Source organism: Leptidea sinapis, chromosome 4 (assembly GCF_905404315.1).
Source record: "Leptidea sinapis chromosome 4, ilLepSina1.1, whole genome shotgun sequence".
Taxonomy (NCBI): domain Eukaryota; kingdom Metazoa; phylum Arthropoda; class Insecta; order Lepidoptera; family Pieridae; genus Leptidea; species Leptidea sinapis.
The window spans coordinates 756,392-781,034 of record NC_066268.1 but is presented as its reverse complement, the minus strand read 5'-3'; the positions used below and the strand labels follow the sequence as shown (position 1 = coordinate 781,034).

At 37.0% G+C, this 24,643-nt stretch overlaps 1 protein-coding gene and 1 non-coding gene across 2 annotated transcripts in view; both read right to left on the bottom strand.

Moving 5' to 3' along the window:
* The window catches only part of LOC126980002 (LIM and SH3 domain protein Lasp), a 60,934-nt gene that overhangs the window by 11,396 nt on the left and 24,895 nt on the right, over positions 1-24,643 (bottom strand). The window contains exons 2-8 of the mRNA XM_050829620.1: positions 17,037-17,190; positions 8,195-8,358; positions 6,763-6,863; positions 6,059-6,130; positions 4,203-4,362; positions 1,458-1,552; positions 237-412 (exon numbers count right to left, since the gene is read on the bottom strand). Of these exons, the coding sequence (XP_050685577.1) occupies positions 237-412; positions 1,458-1,552; positions 4,203-4,362; positions 6,059-6,130; positions 6,763-6,863; positions 8,195-8,358; positions 17,037-17,180 (912 nt within the window). The 5' untranslated portion in view covers positions 17,181-17,190. The remainder of the gene's footprint in view (positions 1-236; positions 413-1,457; positions 1,553-4,202; positions 4,363-6,058; positions 6,131-6,762; positions 6,864-8,194; positions 8,359-17,036; positions 17,191-24,643) is intronic.
* Trnas-gcu (transfer RNA serine (anticodon GCU)) lies at positions 11,747-11,828 on the bottom strand. Its single transcript has one exon. It is a non-coding gene; the product is annotated as a tRNA-Ser (tRNA).

Sequence of the window (24,643 nt, the reverse complement as noted above, 5' to 3'; positions counted from 1 at the left end):
GCAAAGACGGCTTTGACAATTAATTATTAAATAACGAATACGGCTGTATGGGTTGAACCTTTTGCCTGCCCTAAGAATGGACGAAGAAACCAAAAAAAATTGTGAATGTCGCAAACGTCAGAAATTTCACCCTGTTACTTTTGTGCTACAGTGATCATGACATCTTAAAATTTCACTCTCATAATTTTTCATAACGCACCTAAAGAAGTATGACTTCAAAAATCTCCCAAACTCACCATAAAAAGTCTGCTCCGTATATTCTGTATCTCCTGTTTCCTCTCCCGATGCCTCTCGGAGTTGTTGTGCTGTCCGCTCTCGAAGCGACCGACAATCTCGCTCATGTTGCAGAAGGAGACTGGCTGCTCTCGACTGGTGCTGTGTTTGTACGAGTTCTTTAGCACGGAGTCTTCATCTGCAAATTGTTTTTATTGATGACAATAAGGGACGAGACGAGTAGGACGTTCAGCTGATGGTAATTAATACGCTTTGCCCATTATTTTAATGCAGGATGCATGCACGCAGCAATGCCGCTCAGGATTCTTGGAAAATCTTGAGACATAAGATGTTAAGTCTCATTTGGCCAGTAATATCACTAGCTAAGGCACCCTTCAGACTGAAACATAATGCTTCACGGCAGAAATAGGCGCCATTGTGGTACCCATAATCTAGCCGGCATTCTGTGCAAAAAGTCTCCCACTGGTAAGAAGTCGCCTCTTAAACCCTTGGACCTGGGACTTCCCAATTCTTTTAATGCCCCGGGAAAGCACATTATTTTAAAATAGCGATATAGGCCGTGCCCGTAGAGTTCTAGTAGCATCCAAAATTAACATTTACCAATGGGAGGTTTCTTTATACATGATAGCGGCTACGGTGCCGCAGTGGCGCCTTTTTCTCTTAGATAGTCTATACGATTAGATAGAGCCTCATGCTGCTAGACAACCGATGAAAACAGGCCAGACTTATTACTTTAGTAAATTGGCCAAAAATAAGAAAAAGTTTCTTATGCCTCTTCTTCTTTCTCAGAGGGCCATTTGTTACCGAATGTTAACCATTTGTTAGTAGTGTTTTAAATAAGATCAAAAATATTTCTAAAGGAATAAATTTTGAGAAAATAAATGCGTTTATAGTGTGCGGGACAAGCTAAGTCTTACTACACTCGCGATTTGTATGTCACTTTGTGTGACTGTGCGTGCAGTACTCAAAATAGAGGTCAACGACTCATATTTTTTTCACAGCTGTCATAGTCTTTCTAGACGTATCAATGATCAAAGCTTAGATTAAGGATTGGTCTTGGCTGCGCTCCAACTAGATACCGCAGGCGTAGTCTCAAAGTGCAGCAAATAATTCTACGCCCAAGTAGGCGTACTCGAGCCGGTCTCGAACAATGTGTGACGTCGACATGTCATTTAACATGTCCTGTTAAATTTTTCTTAACTTAGTCTAAGTATATAGCATACCTTCCTCATCCTCATGTTCACTGGAGCTGTGTTCCACGGGTACACCGTTCAGATACTCATCAGGTACACCAATATCCATACCCTTGGCTTTGAATCTGCAACAATATGAGCAGGCATGCCACATTGGTAAGAAAGAAACTCAAGGATAAATACAACGAAATGAAAATAAGGAATATTATTGCTGTAAGATTTTTTGACATTTGATACGACTTTATAGAGAAAATTCAACGCGGAGCTGACAGAATTTGTAAGCTGCAATAAACGTGCTATTTTATTAAGGTTTTATATATTTTTTAGGTAGATTAAGGTACTATCTATTGAGCGTACTCAGACTTTACTTAAATAAAACTTAGATGAGTTCATGCTTAGCGCAATCTATGATTTAGTATTTATCACTGACCTGTACAAATACCACTGGACAGCCTGTGCCATATGTTTGACAGCAAATTTTTTGTGCCTATTTGAAGCGCCACTAGCGAAAGTCCAGAGAACTAATTTTGACGTATAAAAAAAAAAATGGCTGCGAAGGAACGTACTCTGAAGTATTTTTGCATTTTGAATTAATATCGTTGGTTTTCCGTGTTATTTATACTTCAAGAATCAACGTAATAAAGTGCACATTTTTTTGTTTGGTTGTCATCACTAGTTTTAGTACCGCAGACTCTCGCTACATGGCCAACTGCGCCAAAATGGTTAATATCAAACAGGCACAAATGTCACAGCCGCCAGTCCAGTGGTATATAGCTGTAGAGGTCAGTGGTATTAATAGTCATTTGACAGCTGAGATTATGCCGAGCTTAAGATAAGAGAGACCAAGAGAAAAGTCAAGCGCGCGTTTTATTACACGCACTACATTGATACGCCCTGCCCATTGCAATGCAGTGCCGCTCAGGATTCTTGAAAAACCCAAAAGTACTGAGCGGCACTACAATTGCGCTCGTCTCCTTGAGACATAAGATGTCAAGTCTCATTTACCCAGTAACTTGTGACTGTGTTGTGACTGTGACAACTTGTACTTGTGTAACTGTGTTTCGGTATGAATACCGAAACACAGTTACACATTACTGATTCACGGCAGAAATAGGCGCCGTTCTGTCATCCTGTGCAAAGGAGCCACTGGTAAATTTATAAAGTTAGCTAAGCGGTAAGCTTTAGCTTAGTTATAGTTAAGGGCTCCTTCATACGCTCTTGGTATTCAATTTTACAATAAATTACCAGACAGTATACTATAACTGACTGAGCACAAATTTAAGAAATATATTAAAGCTTCTTTGACAAAGAAGGCTTAAAATAAAGTAGATTATAATATAAAGGATAATGATGCATGGTACTTGTCAGGTTCTAACGACCTAAAATTGTATTATATTACACAAAATAAAATTTGAAAAATCAACAAAATTTTATGAACAATGCGGGACTCCAACACACGACCTCCGGCGTTCCGTGCCGGTGGTCTCTAACCAACTGAGCTAACCGTTCCAGTAACGCCTCGTTATAAAATCTTGTATGTTTTGTTCAACTCTCAGGTTGTGGCTTCATCTACAGGATCTACTTTACAGTTGATAACCTGCTCATTCCCAATATTTGCATATTAGGAAATTGACTTGAGATGTCACTCTTGTAAATCTAAACAGTGTTTAATGGTCGTGAGTTCGAGTCCCGCATCGTTCATAAAAATTTTGATGTTTTTCAAATTTTATTTTGTGTATTGTATTAATCCTAGAAGTGAGGGTTATCACTTTAAAAAAAACATAACAAATTGTATTATATTATATAAAGTAGGCTAAGTTGTTATGTGACGTAAAAGATGGGCTTGGAGTAAAGCTCCTTTACGAACTGATGTAACTTCATGACGTTTACTAAGTGTTGTTGCAATATGTTATTGTTTAAATTCAAATTCAAATATTTTTATTCAAAATAGGATGTGAAATGACTTATTGAAAGTCAAAAAACTACCACCCATTCCAAAATGAATGCCTCAGGCCTGAGAAGAATGGGCGCAACAGACTCAGCGGGCTTTTTTTTTTCATCAAAAATATATTTTACAATTAAAGTAACATTGTACAATTAAACTTATTATTTAATAGCCTGAGGGCGGTCGCTCCATTCCCAATCTGTGGTATCATTATAAAAGTCATTATGTTATAGTAACCTTTTTTAACAATTCTTTTGAATAACGTAATACTTTTCTTTTGAACATTTTCTGGGATCCTGTTGTAAATCGCCCCACAAGATTTGTTAACTCGACTTAGTCGAGTAGTAGGCATTATAAGCTTATGTCTGTTCCTGTTGTTAACATTATGGTTATGAGAGTTTCTAGCAAATTCACTTATGTGCCTATGAACATACATTACATTATCAAGAATATATTGAGAAGCAACAGTCAAGATGTTAATTTCTTTGAATTTTGCTCTCAATGATTCCTTAGGGCCTAGGTTATAAATAGCGCGAATAGCCCTCTGTCACTCCCTATGGGCATCATTTCAGCCGGAAGAAGTCCACTGCTGGACAAAGGCCTCCCCCAAAGATCGCCATGATGATTGGTCCTGTGCTACCCTCATCCAACGTATTCCGGCGATCTTAACCAGATCGTCGTCCTTCTTGTGGGGGGCCTACCAACACTTCTTATTCCGGTACGTGGTCGCCATTCGAGGACTTTACTGCCCAAACGGCCATCTGTCCACCGAGCTATGTGGCTTAGGGTAAATAAATATTATTGTATTCTACTTCATATAGAGAACTTACTTAGCCAACTTTGATAGCAATGCCGTGCTCTTCTCGCGAGGATGGTGGGTTTCAATGGATGGTGGTTCTTCAGGTTGGGCCTTCTTCTCGAACACTTGGAAACGGGACCTCACATCCAAAGAAGCGAGCTCTTCGAGTCCAAGATCTGGCTTATCTGATGCTGTTAACAAAGGAAATAAGCTATTACACATATTTTGTATTTTGAGTTGATAAAAGATTTACACAGATTATCTTGCCACAAATTAAGCATAACCTGTGGTATGAGTTGCAAGACTTTATATTTATATATATTCAGAAATTAATATTTTTGTTAAAAATAGGATTTAATTTCACTTATTGAACGTCAAAAACTACAACCCATTCAAAATACTGTGCTTCAGACCTGAGTAGTACGGGCGCAAGAATCTCAGTGGGCTTTTTTGTATAAAAATATAGATTACAATCTAATATCCTATATGAATTAACTTAAGCATACATAAATAAAAATTAACATCCATGACTCGGAAAGAAACATACATATTCATAATATAAATGTTTGCACCTACCGTCATTTGAACCCGAGGCCTCTAGCTTAGTAAACAGTGTTACTAACCACTCGGGTATATGGGTCGTCAATCGTTGTTAAAAATGTATAAATGATATTAACGTTTAATATAATAAAGATAAACACAGAATTAAAGATAGAAAGAATACAATTTAAGAAAGGATCTATATTATTTTCGAGTTCCTCTAGAAAAAGTTCTCTCTGATCAAAAACATTACTATGTGACGAAAATTAACCTCAAAGTACAGACTCTGTTCCCATATTCGTTCATTCCATATGTTTGACAGCAAATTTTTTGTGCCTATTTGAAGCGCCACTCGCGAGTGTCCAGAGAACTAATTTTGACAACAATACAAATGGCTGCGAAGGAACGTACAATACTCTGAAGTATTTTTGCATTTTAAATTAATTTCGTTCGTTTTCCGTGTTATTTATACTTAAAGAATCAACGTAATAAAGTACACAATTTGTTTTTGTAAATAGTTTCCCACCATCTATCGATACTTGCTGAGGTAAACTAGTGATGACAACCTTAGCAAACATACTGGATACTAATACAAAAAAAATGTGTAGCTTATTACGTTAAGGAAAACGAACGAAATTAATTCAAAATGCGAGTATTGTACGTTCTATTAGCTATTTGTATTATACGTCAAAATTAGTTCTCTGGACGCTCGCGATTGGTGCTTCAAATAGGCACAAAAAATTTGCTGTCAAACATATGGAATAGCCCGTCCAGTGGTATTTATACAGGTCAGTGTGTAGAAGTCAGTGTGTCTAGGCTATAGCAGCCGCCTGCCCGCCATCTATGTAACAAAGTGGGTAGTCTGTACTTTGTGGTTAATTTTTGTCACATAGTAATGTTTTTGATCAGAGAGAACTTTTTCTAGAGGAACTCGAAAATAATATAGATCCTTTCTTAAATTGTATTCTTTCTATCTTTAATTCCGTGTTTATCTTTATTATATTGAATCGTATTTGATATTTATTAATTTTCCTCTTTAAGGACGTTATCATAAAACCGTAAACAAAAAAGTTTTTGTTTTTAAATCTTTTTGTTAGAATCTGAATTGCAAAAAAAGAAAGTTGAAAAATTCAACAAGACCCAGTATCATACGAAGTGAGCGGGCTCGGAGCATTGAATGCTCATTGGTCGATTGATCGCAACATACCATAAGCAATCGCTACTTACTGGGTATAACTGTGATTTAGATTATTTATGATTTCCTAATGTACTTTTTAAAACGCGTTCGCCCTTTATAAGTCGTCTATGGGCTATAAGGTCGAGAAAGAGAGTGATTTAGACACTTACCTCTAACGACATCTGGCGGTAATTCTACGGGGTTGCTCTCGCAGATGATCATTTGATGCTTCTTTGGTGCCGCTGTAAGATAACATTATGAATCACAATTTATGAAGATCATCCCTACCCGAAAGTTTGCCAACGGGAACCCAGCCGTCCGTTTGTCTGCCAGCTGATCTACATCTTTTTATCGAAGTAGAGGCGAAGAGAGACACACCCAAAACACACATACGTCACTCACAAATCTCAACACTTACTGTCCAACAGTTTTGTATTTCTATATTATCTTCGCGCGAGTGCTGTATGTAGTTGCCCTGTGCTTCACCGGGGCATAAAAATAATATGGAAGTCCCAGGTCTTAGGGCATTTACCAGTTTGAGGGTCCTTTGCACAGGATGCCGGCTAGATTGAGAGAGAGAGGCGCAATTTCTGCCGTGAAGCATTATTGTGTAGGCATTATTATGTTTCGGTCTGAAGGTCGCTGTAGCTAGTGATATCACTGGGCAAAAGAGACTAAACACCTTCTCAGTGGCCCTACAAGTACACTCGTCACCTTGAGCATTGCATTGTAATGGGCAGGGCGTAACAATTACCAGATGAACGTCCTGCTCATCACGTTCCTTATTGTCATAAAAAAAAGATGGTGAATCAATGATGAACGAGGTATAGATGCACATTAAATACGAAAAAACACAAATATTTTTTTATACTACCGTCAACTTCATCATGCTCGTCAACTGGCTTCGGTTCAAACAGATGCTTAAAGTGTGGCTTGCAGTAGAGCGCTGTATGATCACTCTGGTATGTTTCAACTCTGGAACGAATAAAGATTTTGAAGGCACAAAATGAGATGAAGACAAATTTTGATAGAATAAAAATATATGTTTGTCATAGGGACAATAACATAGTCCAAAAACACTTGGTTAACGTCATGAAAGTACATCAGTTGGTAAAGGGGCTTTGAAATGGGGAGAAGAACTGATAAGAAACTTCCAGCCTATCTTGTAAATACAGGTAATTCACTGGGTAACCAATAAATGGCGATTGCTTCTAGATACAAAAAAAAAAATAAAGACGAAAAATCAAAAGTTTATATTTTGTTTGCTATCTTTTAAGCAAACTTCGAACAAAGCAATTCTTATCAAGTCCACTAGGGGTAGAATCGATACTACATTTTTAAAGTGACGCATTACAATCGATTGTTGATAGTAGTAGGGGTAAAGTTGTATCATTAATTTCAACTACTGATTTCAAGTCGGTTTGGCTGCGCGGTCTAAGGCGCCAGATTTAAGCTCTGTGTGTAGGCTCGTTTGCACAAGATGCCGGCTAGATTACTGGTACCACAACGGCGCCTATTTCTACCGTGACGCAGTAATGTGTAAGCATTACTGTGTTTCGGTCTAAAAGACGCCATAGCTAGTGAAATTACTGAGCAAATGAGACTTAACATCAGTGACGAGCGCAGTTGTAGTGCCGCTCAGAATTCAGAAATCAGTCTTTCAAGAATCCTGATCGGCACTTCATTGTAATGGGCAGGGCGTATCAAACCATCAGCTGAATGTCCTGCTCGTCTCGTCAGTTATTTTCAGTAAAAAAAAGGTTTCGAACCCCACACCTGCCACAGTTTATTTGTATATTTTTATTTTATGAATATTATGTAAAGCATAATAATATATAAATTTGTTTTTTTTTATGCTGATATTAATATTTTACTTTGTGAAAAAAAGTGTGTGTGTAAATATGTATGCAAGAAGTACTTTTTTGACCTAACAAAGCAAAAAACCTTAAAATTATTTATTCCTCGTGCTATTCTACGTTTGTAGAAAGAACTATATTGTAAAAATCTTGCAATAATGGCTGTGACAGTTAATTATTAAATAACGAATACGGCTGTACGGACTGGAACCCTTAGCCTATCCTAATACCATTATTAGGATTTGCGAAAAAAATAACGAATGTCGCAAACGTCAGAAAAATTTAGGAACCAACTTCACCCTGTTACTTTTGTGTTACAGTGATGCGCGCGCATCTTAATGTTTCACTCTCATAATTTTTTCATATCGCGCCTAAAGAAGAAACTTCAAAAAGTTGTTATCGTGGCGTCATAAAACCAAATATTTTTTTTTTTCTGAACCAAATACTTACGTTAGTTGTTTATCACACTGGACACATCTGAAACACTCTTTATGCCAAGTTCTCTTTTCAGCCTTTATCCTCTCCATAGCATACACTGGCCGGGAACACTTCACGCAGCTTGGATTCTCTTCAGCAGCTTTCATCTTCTTGCATAGCTTCTCGGAGCTCTTTGACTGAAATTGATAAAAGAATGTAAGTATGGTAATATTATTAAAATAGTAATGTGTTAACATTATTGTGTTTCGATCTGAAGGGTGCTGTAGCTAGTGAAATTAATGGGAAAATGAGACTTAACATCTTATATCTCAAGGTGATGAGCACAATTGTAGTGCCGCTCAAAATATTTGGGTTCTTCAAGAATCCTGAGCGGCACTGCATTGTTATGGGTGTTATGCATAGTTATATTATCAATTACCATCAGCTAAACGTCCCGCACGTCTCGTCCCTTACTGTCATAAAAAAAGCTCATAAAGATAAATTAAAGCGATAGAAATGTAATATATTTTTTCAAAATTGATTCCTTTAAAATTACTTGTAATGTGAAACGGCTGTTAAAACAGTGTGCGGGGCATTTCCTTCCCTCAAAATAATATATGCGAAGGATACGATGGCTGGTCCATGCGTCAACTCATGAACGGGTGCTGCTTGTGGTGTCAAATCGACCTGTTATAGTTAATAAATCTTTGTATTTGTTGGATGCGATTACTAATTATGACAATAATCACGACCATATTGAATGCAGCACCTTACAAACTAATTTATAATGTGTATTACAGCCATTGTAAAATACTCTATTTGATTGAAAAGAGTGGCCGTTGAGTTTCTTGTGTGTTCCTCTCACTTAAGGTAGATTCAGTAATTTAAAAGGAATATTTATAGTGACTTTTCAAAAACGCTTAGTTTATTAAGCCTTTTTGAATAAAGTTTATTTGACTTTGGCAACCAAGTGCGTAACTACCTCCTGGATTATGCGCAACCCTAAAATACATGTTTCGTATCCAAAGCGCGGAGTAACACACTTGGAAAACTTTATCCAACTGTACACAATCTCTAAGTTTTTGATTTCGCTTCTTGAGGAATATAACATTTATCACGTGGAGCGTTCCGAAGAGCTGTTTCACCGGATTACTGCCTCAGAAATCCACCTTCACATGCCACGCCACTAATTATGATATACGAGTATAACAAATTATACATTCTTGATAATGTAATGTATGTTCATAGGCACATAAGTGAATATGCTAGAAACTGTCATAACCATAATGTTAACACCAGGAACAGACATCTTTATATATATAATTCTTGTGTGCGTGTGTATCTCACTGAACTCCTCCTAGACGGCTGGACCGATTCTAATGAAACTTTCTGTGTGTATTCAAAAGGATTCGAGAATGGTTTAGATTCACAATTGAACTACCTCCTAAACAGCTGGACCGATTTTGATGATTTTTTGGTGTGTTGCAGTGAATTTGAGATTGGTGTGTGTCTTCAGGTGGATTTGATAATGGTTTTGATTCACAATTAAACTACCTCCTAAACGGCTGGACCGATTTTGATGATTTTTTTGTGTGTTCCAGTGAATTTGAGATTGGTTTAGATTCTCAATTCCGTCGATATAATATAATTATTCGCTCATGTGTATTAAAGTGGACTCCTCCCAACGGATGAACCGATTTTTCAAATTTAAGACGTGTGTCCGAAATTTCCGACAGGACAACGTCTGTTGGGTCCACTAGTAAACTTATAAAACATAATAAGGCTAAGTCGAGTTAATAAGTTTTTTGTGGGGCGATGTATATGCTTTTATAACAAGATCCCAGAAAATGTTCAAAACAAAAGTATTACTTCACTTAAAAGAAATGTTAAAAAACGTTTGTGTGGTAGAGTTTAGTATAACGTAATTGACTTTCTTAATGATGCCACAGATTGGGAGTGGAGCGACCGCCCTCAGGCTATTAAATAATAAGTTAAATTGTAGAATATTATTTCGTAAAATATTTTTTGATGAAAAAAAGCCCTCTGAGTTTGTTGTGCCCATTCTTCTCAGGTCTGAGGCATTCTCTTTGGAATGGGTGGTAGTTTATGACTTTCAATAAGTGATGTCACATCCTATTTTGAATATAAATATTTAAATTTGAATTCCTCACCATCTGGATTTGTGGCGGTCCTCCACATTGCGCTTTTCAAGAAGATTTCTGCATGTACTACAAGGGTGTGGAATGAGCTTCCTTGTGCGGTGTTTCCGGGATACGACATGGGTGCCTTCAAAAAAAAGCGCGTACACCTTCCTTAAAGGCCGGCTCCTATGACTCCTGTGGTATTGCAAGATAATGTGGACGGCGGTGATCACTTAACACCAGGTGACCCATACGCTCGTTACCATAAAAAAGGAATATAGGCCGACAAAGTATTAATTATATTATTATGTATGTATGTATGTATGTATGCGCTATAACGACGATGTATTATCCCAACGAGAGCTAGCGTTTGAAAGATGAATGAACATTGTAGTTTCTCAAAGCCAATTTTTATATAGTAAAATTATATGACGCAATGATATCACCTAGAAAATAGATGTGTTTTCCCTACCACCAAGCACAATAATTTATAGTCCTCATTCAACGAAAAAACTATTTAATTGTTTATCTATCGATGTGAAATATTATCTAAATATGGATAAGGTAATTTGAAGTACCTAGTAATGATAACATACAGGCTCTGTATAGTATAAATTTTGAAATAACGACCCATGTTCACTAAACAGGTTATCAGAGGATATCCGTCTATGTACTAGTAAAACCATAGATAAACGTCTCTAGACTGTGACAGCTGTGAAAACGTCGAAAAAAATTGAGGTTGACAGTTAACCTCTATTGGGCAATTCACGCACACTAATACAAAGTGACATACAAATCGCGAGTGCAAGACGTAGCTTGTCACACACACTAAAATAATAAACCTGGCCATATAACGCAATGATATTACCTTAAAATGGATGTGTTTTCCCTTCCACCGAGCACAATAATTTATAATCCTCACTCAACGAATGCTGGGAGAAAAAGAATGGGGGAAACAAAAAGAGTTTATGGTGCCGCTTCTTCTCTCGCAGAGAGCCATTTGTTTCCGAAGCGGTAGTAGTGTCTAGTATATTAGAAATGACATCAAACAGAATTAATCTAAAGGAATCAATTTTGAAAAAATAAATGCCTTTTATGCTTTTTAACTTAAAACTATTTAAATGTTTATCTATCGATGCGAAATATATCATCGATATATCCCCTAATTTTGTTATAGTCACTTTTTTGAAGTGACTCCCATACTGTTAAGTCACGTCAGAAAAGGAAAAAATACAATTTTAATTAAAAAAAATGAACAACTTGTGCCTACTAGCTATTAAAAAAATATTTTTACAAATAGCTGTTTTGCCTGAAAAGTTTTGATCATCCTGCGCAAGATTAGAATTGAATAAAGAAAGATTGAGTGTGTACCCTGGGACATATTATAGTATGAAAAAAAATAAAAATTTATGTGCATTAAATAAAAAATAAGTAAAAAAAATATCGACGAGGATGGGATTCGAACCCACGCGTGCACTGCACATTGGATTAGCAGTCCAACGCCTTAACCACTCGGCCACCTCGTCACGTATCGGGGAGCTGAAATTACGCACTGCGACATAAGACAGCGTTCCGATTACGAAACAAGTGCTTTACTGCTAGCCATATCTCTTGGCATTGCCCAGAGACAAATGTGAAAAGTAAATTATACCCAGCTATTCTTATGCAGACAATAATAATTTGCGTGTATGAACTTTAATAAAACATATACCTACATACATACGGTAACTTAAATTAATTTAAATATATTTAAAAAAAAAACAATTAATAGGCATTGTACCTACTCATGCAACCGCGGCAAAAGAAATAGAACATTTTGTTTGTGCACGCGTATCTTAGAAATTGGTAATTTGATTTGAATGCGATATTTTACTGTGAATTTTTTAAAGTGCGTAGAACAAACAAGAGTGCGTTGCTGTTTAAGATATTATGTCCAAAATGACTCTATTTTTACCAATTTGTCGATAAATTAATGATAATTTTATTGACCCGCTTTTTTTTTACAATGAAATAGATATTTCTGTTAATCATACTATTCCCTAAGTATGGTTTACTATTTTAAAGCGTGTTCTTTAGTTTTTTAAACTATGATTAATTAGGTATGGGGACAGTCCGCCATATTTGTGACGTAATTGAGTATAGACACTGTCCCAGCGACAGCGACGGCGCGACTGTGTCGCTCTGCGATGGAATTCGTGCCAATATGTCTGCGCAAGCACTGTCGCGAGACAACAATCCGTATAAATAAATAAACAAATATATAAAAACACCACCGTTAGGTATGGATTAACAATTGTGACTGCCAGCCTAGCGAAAGACTAAGAAAAAAGTGATTTACTCGATTGTATGAAACGTGCAGTCATTGATAGATTGACAGATGTCGGCTATAATCTAGTAAAAAACGGAGATAGCCGCAATCCACTACGTTGTATGCAACTGTTCGCGTTCAAACTCAGCCGGATTATACTTCGTAATGTAATTAATACCTACTATTTCAAACTTATGTCAAATCACTTCACGTTTCACACTCAACTAAATTTCATTTTGTACTCAGGCAATCCCGCCTCTTATTACGTAGTATTTACATCCGCTTTGGTGACTGACGCAAGAATGACAGTCGCGGACTCGCGGTGCTCGCAAATCGGAAGCCATTTTGAATCCGACGCTGCAGCTATTGTGAATTGTGACAGATCTTACACCTTTATCTGGTTCTGGTTTCCCGCGTTTATTTGCTATACTGCCTGACATTCGGAAAACTTCAGAATTATCATTGTATTGACAGTGTTGTCAGCGATATTATTAATATTTATAATCATAGACGTGCCCCGGCACAACACACCTCGCTATAAAAATAATCTTATGCAAAGTAACTCTAAATTTACATTACACAGTTTCGGTCCCTACCCAATGTCAGTTAAAATTTATAATAAGTTACCAGAACACTTAAAAGCCGAAACCAATATTAAAAAATTCATAACCTCTTTGAAAAAGTTACTTTTGGAAAAATGTTACTATTCCATTAATGAATACCTAGAGGAAAAGTATATTTGAATGTCTCCCCTTCTGTCTTTCATTGCTATGCCTTATTACGAGGTGCATGTGATAATTATTTAGTACTACAATTTTGTTTAGTAACTAAGTCGCATGTAACGCAATTTAATTAAATAAATATTTTGCATATTCTTGCCTTATTTACGGGTATAACTTAATACCAACTTTATTTGTAGGTAAAGTGAACGTAAAAATATTAATTTTTAACACTGTCTCAAAAACATAATATTTCTACCTATATCACTCGTATTTCAATATTGATAACAATAATTCTATAAAATAATCGTTCATTTAACTGACTATGTAATTACAAGACACTTGATCCTACAGACAAACTGTTCAAACAGTTTTGCGGGCTATGTTATCTCAAGATTTTTCCGTAACTGTTTCGCAATATTATAATCAATAAATAAATAAAGACAGGTATTAACAGAGTGTTTGTGCTGGAGCATGCCTGTCTGTTTGTCTATTCTCGTCTCTTAAAGTTGGTAGTGAAAGTTTCTATTAATTAAATCGTCTTTGCTTTTTAAAAGCTTTTGTTAAATGTTTATTAGCTTTGTATGTATCTATGTAACTGAATGAATATGATTTCCGACGACTTCAAAACGTCGAATTAATTTGAAACAACACACACTGATGCCTATTCAATATTTTAAATAGTTAGGCTTACTTTTATAAGTTTGATTATTATTGTTAGCTTGATGTGTTAACAAGCGCTACCAACGTCATGAACTACCATAAGATATCCCAATTAACAGCTACATTTATTTAACTACTGTTAATATTTAAATACTATTTAATATAATTATCATTATGATTAGAATAACTATAATAGCATATAATATTTAGATCTTTAGTTAACTTGATTCGTGTAAGTTAGTTGGCACTGCAGTAGTGCCAACTAACAGTTGGTAGAATCATCACGGTAGACGGTCGTGCCCTATATAAGCCAGAGCGCTAAGTTATCCCAGCTGATACTCCATAGGGAGTGCCGCTTGTGCCTCTCTCTCCCCAAGAGAATGTCGCCTTCGATGAAGGCTAAGAGGGCACTTGCCCAAAGCCTACCTGAGGTGGTGTTTAGTGGGTAGGCACTTAGGTTTTACGTGAGTCCCAGATAACCAACGCAGACTTAGGCTACGTTGGTATGCATGAGCATTCACCACCTCCCTCCCGTCGTTATCCCGGAGGGTGGCCCTTTCCTTGTACGGGGACACTAATTGTCTTTTAATTATGAATACTAAGTGTATATTGAAATTCTAAGTGTGGAAACTTTAAAATACCAGATATAACAGTTTTATTATGTGCGTTTAAATTACAAACCCCTTCTACATTATTAATATTATTGTTGGGGAAATAAACACTTAAATTTGTAGGTCTACTGTGCCCCCTACGTGTGCTTTTACGCATGCCCTAGCGATGACTATGTTCATTGTGATGAGACGGTTGGTCAAAGTTAAGATATTTTTTTCCTTGCATATTGAGTCCAATTTGTATCTAAATCACATCCTCCAGGTCTATGACTTTTAAGAGGCTCAGAATCCTCAGTAGACACAGGCAAGTCCTCTGCCTGGATATTCAGGGCATGGAGGCAACCTGCCCTCATTGCGGCGATGACCTCACATTCCAGAAGGATGTGTTTAGGATTCTCGTAGATCTCTTTGCAAAATCAACGATGAGCGTATTCACTGAGGCCTATTGTTGCCAAGTGACCTTTGAATTTGCAATCATCATCATCAGCCGAAAGACAGCCCCAAAGATTTCCACGACGATCGGTCCTGCGCTGCCCTCATCCAACGTATTCCGACGATCTTGACCAGATCATTGGTCCATGATGAGGGGGCCTATCAACAATGCGTCTTCCGGTACGTGGTCGCCATTCGAGGACTTTACTACGCCAACGGCGCAATCTGTCCATCGAACTATGTGCCCTGCCCACTGCCACTTCAGTTTCGCAATTATTTGGACTATGTCGGTACCTTTACTTCTTCTACAGATCTCCTCATTTCTGATTCGACCTCGCAGGGAAACTACGACCATAGCCCTCTCCATTGCCCTCTGAGCGACCATGAGCTTTCTCATAAAGCCCATAGTTAGCGACCACGTCTGCGTTCATCAAGTTTGCAGTGCCCAGAGACAAAGCCTGTGAGGGTCTGAAGCTGAACGAAAGCCAATGGTTGGCTGCATCGCGAGTTTCACGATAGTTCAATACTATACGGATTAGGGATTTTTCGACACCGCAGAAGGGTTCAGGTCGAGTGAAGGTAATCGAAGCTCTTTTCCTGGCCAGCTGATTCGATGTTCTTGTGTCCCGGTATACCACGAGACTTTTTTTATGAAAATAAGGGACGAGACGAGCATGACGTTGAGTTGATGGTGATTGATACGCCCTGTCCATTACAATAGAGTACTCAGGACTATTGAAAAACCCAAAAAGTCTGAGCGCCACTACAATTATTACGCTTGAGACATATGATGTTAAGTCTCATTCGCCCAGTAATTTCACTAGCTACGGCGCCCTTCAGACAACACAGTAATACTCACACATTACTGCTTCACGGCAGAAATAGGCGCCGTTTTGGTACCCATAATCTAGCCGGCATCCAATGCAAAGGACCTTGTTACAATCCGATAATTAGTCTAATTTTACCCTGCTCCTCACCAGATTTAAGATAATTGTGAAGGATGTTAATGCCTTTAGTGCCGCTTGACTGTCTGACATTATTGCTATTTTTCTTGACCTAATGTTCATGTCAAGGCTCAATTGTAGGCACTTGTCGGGTTGAAATATGGTGCCCTCTTTCCCTAAAGCTTCATAGTGTTTGACTTTAAGTCCAAACACTCCAGCCTCAGTAACGGTATCGGTTTTGGAGCCATCTGTAAACCACTTGATGGTGTGTTTTTCAAAGCTTAATGTTGTTTCAGCTTGATAAGAATATCTGTTTGTAATGTAACAGAATCTTTGAAAGTATTTTTGTTCGAATATTGTAAATAAACGCGAGGTGTATTTTAATACAATTTCAAAATGACTCTACATTTACCAATAAGTTACTCTTTTATTAACAATATATATAGCGATTGACATCAAGCACGCTTTATTTAACAACAAAATATATTTCGTTAATTATACTATTCCTAATTCACACACACACTCACGCCTTGTTTCGGTCGGGGTAGGCAGAGACAACAGAACGCCACTTGCTTCTATCCTTACAAACCTCACAAGCTTACTCTACATTAATTACTTTTCATACATCCTCGACGGTTCCGGGTGCTTCGGACCTTTCCTTTTCTCATAACGTCCCCAATTTGTTCAACGAATGTCCTACGAGGTCTCCCGCGTCCAACTTGTGCGTCATTCTTTCTTCAATCATTCGCTCCACGTGTCCAAACCATTTCAGCATTTATTTCTCAATCCTTTTCACAACATCTTCTTTCAGACCACAGCGCGCTCGTATTACCGCATTCAGAATTCTATCAACCAGTCTCACCCCACACATACTACGCTGTGATTGCATCTCAACTGTGTTCATTCTGTTTTTACGCTTCTTCTGCCATACATTCATAATTCAAAATAATTGAAACTTATTTTCTACTTTTTAATATGGTTTTCTGTGAAATAGCGTGTTTGATTTTTGCTACATTATTGATATATTCTTTAGAGATATGTTGATCTATGTACTTACAACAGAAATTGATCCTTCATCCTTATGCCGTCTGCTGGATTTCTTTTTCTTGATCTGCCGGGTCTCGGAGACCTCCTGGTAGCTGTGGGTCACCCTGGACTCTGACTGGATGAGGCTTTGGGATGCCTCGATCGTCGTGGCCATAGTTTGTTATCTATAAAGAGACACATTTGGTTATAAGTTTCAATTTCCAAAGAAAGGTTATGTTTAAGGGAGATATGTATTTATTTTTGAAGTTATACTTCTGTAGGTGCGTTATGAAAAAATGATGATGAGTGAAATTTTAAGATGCGCGCGCATCACTGTAACACAATAGTAACAGGTTGAAGTTGGTTCCTAAAATTTTGTGACGTTTGCGTCAAGCGTTATTTTTTTCGGTTTCTTCGTCGATTATTAGGACAGGCAAAGGGTTCAAGGCCATACAGCCGTATTCGTTATTTAATAATTATATAATTGTCAAAGCCATCAATATTGTTCTATCTACAAACGTAGAATAGTAGGTGGAATAAATAACTTTAGACATTTTTGCTTTATTATGCCAAAGAAGTATAACTTCTTGCTTCCATACATATGTATACACAGTGCACACACTTTTTTTTAATATAAGAGGGGGCAAATGGGCAAGAGGCGACCAGCCATTTTCATCCGCAAACCATCGTATTCATATCGTTATAACGCGCGCTGTGACAAAACGTTCTAACTGGGACAACCAATAACGTTCTTTGCACAAATAAGGACATATCCTTATATAATTTATACTTCTAGACAGAGCCTCGTGCTGCTAGACAACCGATGAAAACAGGCCAGGTTTATTACTTTAGAGTGCGTGACAAGCTACGTCTTACACTCGCGATTTGTATGTCACTTTGTGTTAGTGTGCGAGCATTGCTCAAAATAGAGGTGTTTTTGACGTCTCCACATCTGTCACAGTCTTTTCTAGATTGTATAAATATTAGTTGGGACTTATAATGTACACAACATAATAAGTCCGAACTTACACAACAATACTTACCAGTGGGAGGCTCCTTTGCACAGGAAGCCGGCTAGATTATGGGTACCACAACAGTGCCTATTTCTGCCGTGAAGCAGTGTAAACATTACTGTGTTTCGGTCTGAAGGGCACCGTAGCTAGTGAAATTACTGGGCAAATGAGACTTAACATATTATGTCTCATGGTGACGAGCGCAATTATAGTGCCTCTCAGAATTTTTGGTTTTTTCAAGAATCCTGAGCGGCACTGCATTGTTATTGATAGGGTGTATCAATTACCATCAGCTGATCGTCCTGCTCGTCTCGTCCCTTATTTTCATAAAAAAAACCCTCGTGATAATGTACTAGGTAGGTACTACCTATTAGGATCTAGTAAATGTAAAAAGAAAGATAATCTTTTGATATTCGTAAGTGTCATTTCCGTGGCCTACATGGTTAAATTAATTATGATTTTTTTGGTTTTTGAAAGGTAAAAGGCTAGACCTGACGTCACTAAGATGGTCGCCTGTCCCCATATCAACGCACGGGTTGTACATAAAATCGCGAATACTTAATATTCACAATTGAAGAAAATCCGCTGTGCATGAAAAAAATATTTTTTATAAGTTGTTGTTATTATTACATATATCAATTATCAGCAATAAATTAATGTCAAGTAAAATACAAATATTACTGTCTGAAACCAATGTGATATGAATTATCATTACAAAAGCACCTTAGATTAAGGATTGGTCTCCATTGCACTCCAACTAGATACCGCACTACCTAAGAAAGATTGCTATTTTATTACGGCAACTATTAGATGCTTGCAAAGAGAATTTAAACACTACGTGATGCTTGTGTGCGTGACACCTTGACACTCAATGGCATCTTTCAAATTATATAACATACGCTTCGTGTTATTTAACATTGAAATTAATAAAATACAAAATACTTACTGATGATATGTGATCCCAGTGCCTTTCTTATTTCTTGTAGTATTATTTTTACAAAGTTTTACCACTCAACCCGGCATTTTAGTTTCTATTATTAGCAACGGTTAACATAACATGTGGCACGTCAACGTCACACATTGTTCGAGATTTTTTTTATGGAATAGGAGGACAAAAGAGCGTACGGGTCACCTGGTGTTAAGTGATCACCGCCGCCCACAATCTCTTGCAACTCACTAGAGGAATCACAGGAGCGTTGCCGGCCTTTAAGAGACTGACTCGAGTACGCCCATAGTATTAGTTGCCGCACTTTGCGACTACGCTTACGATATCTAGTTGGAGCGCAGCGGTGACCAATCCTTAATCTAAGCTATATTTATTATTTATTTATGAACTGGCAGAATATGTCGCGTTACGTAACACACGTTACACGTTACATATATCAACCAATGTGTTGTATAAAAATTGTATTTAATTCTTTCGATTATTTTACTGATAAAAATATGTTATTCGGTGAAAAAAAAAAATTCACTTGATAGTGTTTTCATAGCCCCATACATATTTTTTTACAACATTAAGTAAGTACTTAGTATTAAAGATTTACAAAACTGTTTTCGTCAACATCCAACAAAAACCTCAAACTTACTTCTTAATAATCTAAACCTTACACCATTTATACGTCTAGATAGACTGTGACGGCTGCGAAAACGTCAAAAAAAATTGAGGTTGACAGTTAGCCTCTATTTTGAGCATTGCACACATACTAACACAAAGTGACATACAAATTGCGAGTGTTAGACGTAGCTTGTCACGCACACTAAACTAATATTCTAAGTCTAACAGTATAAGAGACTCTATCTAGACGTATTTTTTTTATGAAATTAAGGTACGAGACGAACAGGACGTTCAGTTGATGGAATTTGATACGCCCTGCCCATTACAATGCAGTGCCACTCAGGATTCTTGAAAAACACAAAAATTCTGAGCGACATTACAATGACGCTCGTCACCTCGAGACATAAGATGTTAAGTCTCATTTGCCCAGTAATTTTACTAGCTACGGCGCTCTTCAAACCGAAACATTAATTTTCACACATTACTGCTTCACGGCAGAAATAGGCGCTGTTGTGGTACTCATAATCTAGCCGGCATCCTGTGCAAAGGAGCCTCCCACTGGTAAAACGTATAAATTATCTTATAGTAGTCATTTTATTTCTTGAGAATATTGAAATACACGAGAGAGACATAGTATATTAAAGGAACATCCTCTTTTAACATCTCAAAGTAGACCTAAATAGCTCGAATACTGGTCAGTTCATAGAAGATAGGTGCAAAGTTTATAAATACCCTAGCATTTGTGTTGTAACCGTTTCGTGTGGGCCGATCTGTAAGCGCTTTACACGACATCCACACGATTTATCGTGCCAATATTTATATAAAAATAAGGCAAAACGTAGGTAGGTAGGCCACAAGATGGACCGACCAGTGGGAGGCCTTTGCACAGGATGCCTGCTAGATTATGAGTACCACAACGGCACTTATTTCTGTCGTGAAACAGTAATGTGTAAGCATTATTGTGTTTCGGTCTGAAGGGCGCCGTAGCTAGTGAAATTATTGGGCAGATGACGAGCGCAATTGTAATGCCACTCAGAATTTTTGGGCTTTTCAAGAATCCTAAGCGGCACTGCATTGTAATGGATAGGGCGTATCAATTACCATCAGCTGAACGTCCTGCTCGTCTCGTCCCATATTTTCATAAAAAAAGATCTGGTCAAGATCGGCGGAAGACGTTGGATGAAGGCAGCGCAGGTCCGATCGTCGTGGAAATCTTTGAGGGAGGCCTTTGTCCAGCAGTGGACGTCTTCCGGCTGATGATGATGACGATGAAGGCAAATATGAACAAAAAAGAACTATGAAATATGAAAGTGATTCTATAAATATTCAAATAAATATAAATTCAAACGGAAAAAATCTTTATTTGAGTAGGCAAAACACTATTGAATCGTCATTAAATATTTATCATTAAGTTTACTAAATCTATAGAATATTGAAGTTATACTTCTTTAAGCGCGTTATGAAATAATGATGAGAGTGAAATTTTAAGATGCTAGCGCATCACTGTAACACAAAGTAACAGGGTCAAGTTGGTTCCTAAAATTTTCTGACGTTTGCGACATTCGTTATTTTTTTTTGGTTTCTTCGTCCATTATTAGAACAGGCAAATGGTTCAAGCCCAGCCGTATTCGTTATTTAATAATTAATTGTCAAAGCCATCTTTGCAAGATTTTTACAATAATATTGTTCTTTTTACAAACGTATTACTGCTATTCTAGCAGGACGAATAAATAATTTTAAGGATTTTTGCTTTGTTACGCAAAAGAAGTAGGTCTAACTTCTTGCGAGCATACATAAGTTTTTTAAGTTGTTTCACACACACGTTTTTGTCACTACAGAATTACATGACAGGCAGAAGTATTTTTAAACTTGGAGTAACTTTTCAATACGTTTATTAATAATATATTGCTCTACGAATGTTATAAAATATTTTTTTTTTTTTTTATTTAAGCCGTCCATAACCAATTTTAAAATGAAAGTAGGTAACAATAATTAAAAATAACGTAATGTTTTACCGTTTTCAATATTAAATTATTATGTTTGTTAAATATTCTCGTCAGAAATCCTACTCTAGCCCCAAAAAAATCGTCAACCTTGTGCATCGCAAACATACCCGATTCGATACCCTACACCTTCATAACAGGCCCAGTAGAGCTCGAAACGCATATCAGTTTATTCACGTAGGTCACGGAAATGATACTTATGAATGTAAAAAAAAAATCTTATTGAATCTACCGCTACTTCGTAAAAGGTTGAGCTAATGAGAAGAAGTAGCAAGAAAATTGCAAAAGAAGAAGATTGCACTCTGAGAGCGTCAAAAGTGACTTTAGTGTAGGTTTACCAGAGCTGAGAGGTGTAGAGTGCCTGGCAGTAGGCTTTGAACCTTTGCGTGTCGGGATGAAACCAATGATATCATACCAGGCTTATTACTTTAGTATGCGTGACAACCTATGTATTCCACTCGTGATTTGTATGTCACTTTGTACCAGTGTGGGTGCATTGCTTAAAATAGAGGTTAACTGTCAAGTGTAAAACTTAGTCTTTTTCGGCGTTTTCACAGTCATACTAGACGTATTTTTTTTAATAAAAATATCTACTTATTTTCTCCTGACAAAGATCTTAAAGCTAAAACAGTACAGTAGTGTTACATTTGTAACAGCTGGTATTTTGTGAGGAACTGGTGTCTGCAGAGGTTGACCCTGTAGTACAGATAACCAGGACCTCTCCCCTAGATATAAGGAACACAATTATTATCAAATTATTATGCATCTGTACTAGTAGATAGAGAAGCATTTAAAATAGCAATAGATTACTTTAAACTAGTTAATTACAAGCAATATAATATGAGTGTGTGTGTGTGAGTGTATGTACTCTTTTCCAAGTTATTATCATAAGATTTGTTTTCGGGATTCTTAACTGTAATTAAATGCGTAATCTTATATTCCTCCTAATGTTTTAATTAAACACAAACGTCATATCAGTTATTTCCCGATACGACATAAATATCGTGCCACGATAGTGTGAACGAACTCTCTCGTGAATTTTCTAAATATATCGCGTCCCAATTAAAGATATGCGTAACACGACACTTATTTTTCTTCGCATAAAACGGGTTGGAAATGTTGTAAAGAACTTTGGAATGATTCCACCTGAACCAACATTGGCGGAAACTGATTCTGTTCTACTTTGAACGACAACTGTGGTTGAGTGATAAAGGTATGCAATGGGACGCAGGTTCGACCGCTTGGAAATAAGTAAAGTCCGTGATAATATTTTTCTCTGAGTATTTCCTAGTGAAAGGCATGTATGAGGGAATAAATGAAAGATTATTCGCTATGATTAGTATCTTTTAGCCTCACTTTGTGATTTTTTGAAGTGATAAATTCTTATGGCAGGGTAAGCCGCTTCGTAACGTAACGCGTTACGACGCCATTCCGTTTGGTTTCTCTTTCTCTCTCGCAAACGGCAGCGGTAGGCAGACTCCTCATCTCTCACTCTAACCAATTTTATGTATGATAATAAGGGACGAAACGAGCAGCACGTTCAGTTGATGGTAATTGATACGCCCTGCCTTTAAACATGCAGTGCCGCTCAGGATTCTTGAAAAACTCAAAAATTCTGAGCGTCACCTTGAGACATAAGATGTCAAGTCTCATTTGCCCAGTTATTTAACTAGCTACGGTGCCCTTCAGACCGAAACACAGTAATGCTTACACATTACTGCTTCACGGCAGAAATAGGCACCGTTGTGGTACCCATAATCTAGACGGCATCCTGTGCAAAGGAGCCTCCCACTGGTATAAATAATAATTGTTAATTTTATATGATTAAATAATGATACTAATAATGTACATACACAAAATCGTGATGTACATATTCAAAATTGTAACTAACAATATAAGTAGTATATTTTTTAATCAATAAAATATTTTACTAATATATAATCTTTCCTTATATTATCATATAAATATACATAAAATTTAAATAATAACCTAAGCCTTTCTCAAGTTAAAAAATTTCAATATTAAAAAGTTCTTCTGTAATTTGGTTATTGTAAACAAAAAACGTGATTTATGATAGATTCGTGCTGTGAATCACGCCGCTCTTTCAGAGTTATTCGAGAAATTTACTATTTTGCTAAATGCGTCAAAATAAAAATATTGCAATTGAATTCTTTGTATTATTTTTACTATAGCGGACACGTTATAACATGATCTTATGATTTTTGTTTAAATATTTTTTTTTTCTAAAAAAAATTCACAAAATAATGTTCCCGTTGTATTCTAAATAAAAATGGCCGCCGCCAGATAAAGCAAAATAAATACTAATATATTATGTCTTCAAAAGCGTTGCGCTTTGTTTTGTGGCCGATAAAAATTCTCTCTGGTGTTTTTGTCTAGGGTTACGTAGATATTGGCAATTTTTTGACGGCTGTCATGCCCTGTCCATAGGGAATGGTACAATAGGACCTTAGAAACGCTTGCCGTGTACACTTGTGCACTAGAGCATATTGTAGATTAAGTATTTTTTTCAAAGGTGCAGTGTGAATTTGAATTTGAATGCAGACATAAAACTGGTAACGCTCCTGAGCTTCCTCTGCTGTTGCAAGACAATGTGGGCGGCGGTGTTCACTAAACATCACGTTCGATTTTTTAGGAGAAACGGACAAGTGGCTAACGTGATGGAGAGTCGTGAGGCAACCGCCTATGGACCCTATATAACCGCAACACTGTCAGACTGCGAATCACATGTCCGTATGGTGTGGTAGTTATTTTGAGGTGATTTTAAATCCAATTTTGAATTAAAATATTTGAATTTTTTGTATAACGTGGGCTTAATTATCGAGCGTTAGTTAAAATTTTCAAGCATTACATAAAATATAAATTAAAAGAATATTATTTTAAAACGCTATACAGCTTAAATTAGGTATTATTCTGTACAAAACTATTGCGCGTAATTTATATGACGTAACTGACATGGTTTCCATTAATTCCTTTGTTTACACGTCCATGCTCCCGTTGAAGATTAGGACGTGAAATGGCCTAATTTTTAATCTAATTTCAGATTTAC